Raw genomic sequence first — 5,155 nt, forward strand, 5'->3', positions numbered from 1 at the left:
AAGATGGCTGCCTGTCGGCCATGTTGTTTATCCGATCAGTCTCAAAAGTTGCCCTGCACAGCTAAGGACCAAGGGGAACCTACATATAAAATTTGAGAAAGATCCCTCTAGTACTTCTTGAGAAATAGCGATAACAAACTTTCACTATCAAAATCCAAGATGGCTGCCTGTCGGCCATCTTGTTTATCCGATCAGTCTCAAAAGTTGTCCTGCACAGCTAAGGACCAAGGGGAACCTGCACATAAAATTTGAGAAAGATCCCTCTGAGACTTCTTGAGAAATAGCGATAACAAGAATTGTTTACGGACGGACGACGGACGACGGACGGACCATGGACCACGGACGCAGGGTGATTTGAATAGCCCACCATCAGATGATAGCCCACCATCATCTGATGGTGGGCTAAAAACTCTATACTGCTGAATGTTAACACCCGCTGAAGTTTTCTATTTTGCAAACGAGTATATTGTATTAACTTTGCCATACCACAATTAACTGTATATATCAGTAATATTGCACACCCCTATTTATTAGGACAACAAAATGTTAGTTATGTTAGAAAAAATTGTGCAACTTCAACAAGCTGTTATCACCAAAGGACATTATAAACATTCCTGTCTCCATGAGTCAGATATGAAATGTGGCATCAAAATTTCAATCCTTTACATCAAAATTTCTTCTAAAATAAAAATTAACCAATGACAGACATTTAGTTAAAATTGGTAAATTGGGGGGACCAGCCTATTTTTGGCATTAAAAGAAAAAAAAACCCACTGAAATTGAAATATTCCTATCTTTTCTTGTCAAGATAATAACATATACAAGAGTGAGTTTAATAAGAAACAGTTGCTAAGGTTTGCCTATGAATCACACACATTATACATATATTCTGTGGTTTTACCTGTGCGTCCTTCAGGATTTCCTCGTACACCATGTGTATAGGTGTGCTCTTGAAGTCGGTGATGTTGACGGACACTTGTGCCAAATTGGCCTCATCTAGGTACCACCCAATGGCCTGCACGTTCTTTAGTCTTCCTGGCTGTGAGGTGAAAGAAAACGCACATTTTATAAAAAATCTGAGAAACTGTTCAATAGAATCAGTTATGTAGTACCAGGTAGTTTGGCAACCATTGTGTCTTGTTTTCTTACCTTCATGACACGTTTATGATAAAAAAAATGATAATAAATATTTCTTTAACTACTTTTGGAAAATTTGATTTTAGAACTGGACCTGCTTTATCATTAGCGTAGAGAGGCTTGCTTTATCATTAGCATAGAGAGGCTTGCTTTATCATTAGCATAGAGAGGCTTGCTTTAACATTAGCGTAGAGAGGCTTGCTTTAACATTAGCGTAGAGAGGCTTGCTTTAACAGAGATTAAGACTGAGCTGAATTTCATTGCTTTTTCTTTGGAATTTTCAAGGAGTAACAATTTTGCAAGTTTTAACCATTGTTATAGGATTAAAAAGTAACAAATTCAAAGAATGACTTTTTTTTGCTATTTTCAGTCTCAAATGAACTAAAAAAAGTATTTCTTATAATTTTATAAATGAATACATGGACAAAAATGAAGCAGATGTCAATTTTCCAATAATTTTATTGAAATTGAAGACATGAGCTCGGCTGAGATTTTTTATATCAGGATCTGTTTATACTTAAGTATGGTTTGAAATGCTTGGATTTATAGACATTTAAATAGAATGTTTAGATTTATAGATATTTAAATAGAATGTTTGGATTTATAGACATTTAAATAGAATGTTTGGATTTAAAGATATTTAAATAGAATGTTTGGATTTAAAGATATTTAAATAGAATGTTTGGATTTAAAGATATTTAAATAGAATGTTTGGATTTAAAGAAATTTAAATAGAATGTTTGGATTTATAGACATTTAAATAGAATGTTTGGATTTATAGATATTTAAATAGAATGTTTGGATTTATAGATATTTAAATAGAATGTTTGGATTTAAAGATATTTAAATAGAATGTTTGGATTTATAGATATTTAAATAGAATGTTTGGATTTATAGACATTTAAATAGAATGTTTGGATTTAAAGATATTTAAATAGAATGTTTGGATTTATAGATATTTAAATAGAATGTTTGGATTTATAGATATTTAAATAGAATGTTTGGATTTATAGATATTTAAATAGAATGTTTGGATTTATAGACATTTAAATAGAATGTTTGGATTTATAGATATTTAAATAGAATGTTTGGATTTATAGATATTTAAATAGAATGTTTGGATTTATAGATATTTAAATAGAATGTTTGGATTTATAGATATTTAAATAGAATGTTTGGATTTATAGATATTTAAATAGAATGTTTGGATTTATAGACATTTAAATAGAATGTTTGGATTTATAGATATTTAAATAGAATGTTTGGATTTATAGATATTTAAATAGAATGTTTGGATTTATAGATATTTAAATAGAATGTTTGGATTTATAGACATTTAAATAGAATGTTTGGATTTATAGATATTTAAATAGAATGTTTGGATTTATAGATATTTAAATAGAATGTTTGGATTTATAGATATTTAAATAGTTTGTAATTGGTAAATCAGTAAACTTATGTGATTGTGCAAGCAAAGTGACGATTGGCTGGAAAATCTCCCCACACATCAACCAAATTGTGAATAATAAGAACAACAAGATATATATCTTCAAGCAAATAAACGTATCAACACACATGTGCAAAAAGGTGACGGAGTGGCAGCATCTTCAAAAGATCTGAATGTTCAATATCACTAATACTTCATTGTTGCATAATTTAAATAATTCAGGGAAAATGTTATGTAATATTATAATTTTCTTATTCATTGTATTTGTGACACTTCTCCGTAAGACCAAGACAAATGAAACTTAATACCACTTATACGTAATTGTTGCATAATTTGAATAATCTAGGGAAACGTTTATAATACCCAGAGGTGAAGTTATGTAGCAGTAAATGTGTCACTTGAATTATTAAGCAATCTGGTTTCTATGACATTGAATCCTTATCTGATGACCGCAATACAAGTAGATAGATAACCAGTTTACTACATATCCCAAGTATTTCCCAAAATAGGCTTGACACAGCTAACATAAATAGTAGGAATAGTATGGGACCAAGGCTATCTAAAGTAGCTAACATAAATAGTAGGACTAGTATGGGACCAAGGCTATTTAAAGTCATTGACCAACTTATCTTGAATGTGTGACCCCTGACCTCCCACTGCTGACCTCTCACCCTTATGAAATCTGATAATAGGCAAAAACCTCCATCATCAAAATCAGTGAAAAGGACCTGCCCTCACAGACATAATGTCTAAAAATCGGACAACTCCAAAGTTTGTTTGTCACATATTAACAAGTATCAAATGAGAACCTGTCTTTAACGGACATCTGAAAGATCCACTTATCACAGGTTAACCTGTGTTGATAGACAACTTGTCAATAAAGGACAGCTCCAAAGTCCTGTCACTTTAGAGAATTACATGCGTAAAAATGTTTCATAACACCACAATTTACCCTTAACTTAAAGACAACCTGTGTATCAACTCCAAACTACTGTAGATAAAAACCTGTGTATAAAGGAAATATTGCCATAATAACGATGAACAAAACTCCACTTGCATATACCATGAATACATAGGATGGGCTATTATTACAATGGATTAATAAATACAAGTAAATAACCTGTGTGAAAGGCCACCTGTCTATAGTGGACACTATTCATACCATCTTGAAAAATGAATGAAACGAGATTATTTAATTAACAAACAAGAAGAAGATTATTTTTTTTTACTTGACCTCTGTGACCAAAACTTGGTCAAGGTCATTTATTAGGAAAAATGTAATAGCCCTTTATCTCTGTATGCTAGTGACCAAATACCATCACCTATTGGTTATTCAAAAGTTGTTTACAAGGTTTCACATCTGCATGGCCCCTCTGACTTTAAATGTTAGTCAAGGTTGTATATGTAAACAAACTTCATTGCCCTTCATTCTAACATGATACTGGTCAAACACTACCACCCTAGGGCCTCTATTAGTCAGACAAATCCTGTTTTTAAATACTGGGCTTTAATAAGTTTGTCATCAATAGCAATGTGTGTTATAGGGACATAACAACATTTGCTAAAATATTCATTACTTATATTTACATTTTGATAGAGCAGTTATGCTCTATTTAGTTATTTCGAAACAGTTTTTGAACAGCAAATGAAGTATTGACAACAATGAAACTGATGACGTCACAATAGAGATTGATGACCTTACAATAGCAAATGATGTTATAATCTCATAACAACATTTGCCTTCTCAATGCATTGCAATGGAAGGATGCAGAGCAAATGTAAATATAATGGTTTCTTTGTCAAGGTATTCATCTTTCATTTTGATACTGTATATTTAAAATCTAATATTGCTACATGTAGTAGATAGTCCAGGAGTGGACCTTGGGTTTGGTTTTGTTGTTGCTTTTGGTAATTTTTTGAGGGGAGGGGGTATTTTTCTTGTTCTGAAAAACATAACAGTGCCGATATCTATTATATAACAGTTATGATATATTTTATTGCTGACTTTAATTACTAATAAAAAATCCACGATGGTTTGGGGTCTTTATAGTATTATGTCATTATATGTATCCACTTCACAACATTAGTGGCCACACCATTCAAGTTTAGTTGTGCAATAAATCTCCATAATTTTTTTGTAAAGCAGTTATGATAATATTCCATTATATATTTTTTACAGTATTTTTCAAACATTTTATTTTTTTATTTTGGAATTTTTGAAATTGATTGCAAAGTATTTTGATTAACAAAAATTTCACAAAATAGATGTACCGGTATGCCAAACATTTTGAAAAATTTAAACATTAAATGTCAAATCGAAAATCTGTTATGAAATATTCCCAAATTTGAACTGAACATAAAAAGAACTTTCACGACAAAATTATATTTAAATCATTTTGAGAAATTTTGTCCTTTCTTTAACCAAACATGACACTCTGTAGGTGTTTTTTTGTTGAAGATTATGATCTTATTGTTATATGGTGTGAGCAAATATTAAGTCTGGAACTCATTCAAACTTGTGTGGCAGTGTTAGCTATATGTCAGTGGTCTCCTGCCTGAACATGGGGGGGG

At 31.2% G+C, this 5,155-nt stretch overlaps 1 protein-coding gene across 1 annotated transcript in view; it reads right to left on the bottom strand.

Annotated features, from left to right (window-relative positions):
• The window catches only part of LOC110465531 (formimidoyltransferase-cyclodeaminase-like), a gene marked incomplete at its 5' end in the record, with an annotated part of 27,942 nt that overhangs the window by 14,168 nt on the left and 8,619 nt on the right, over positions 1–5,155 (bottom strand). Inside the window, one exon of the mRNA XM_021521426.1 lies at positions 902–1,039. Coding sequence (XP_021377101.1) covers positions 902–1,039 — 138 coding nt within the window. The remainder of the gene's footprint in view (positions 1–901; positions 1,040–5,155) is intronic.

This window comes from Mizuhopecten yessoensis, unplaced genomic scaffold (genome assembly GCF_002113885.1).
Source record: "Mizuhopecten yessoensis strain PY_sf001 unplaced genomic scaffold, ASM211388v2 scaffold11087, whole genome shotgun sequence".
Taxonomy (NCBI): Eukaryota; Metazoa; Mollusca; class Bivalvia; order Pectinida; family Pectinidae; genus Mizuhopecten; species Mizuhopecten yessoensis.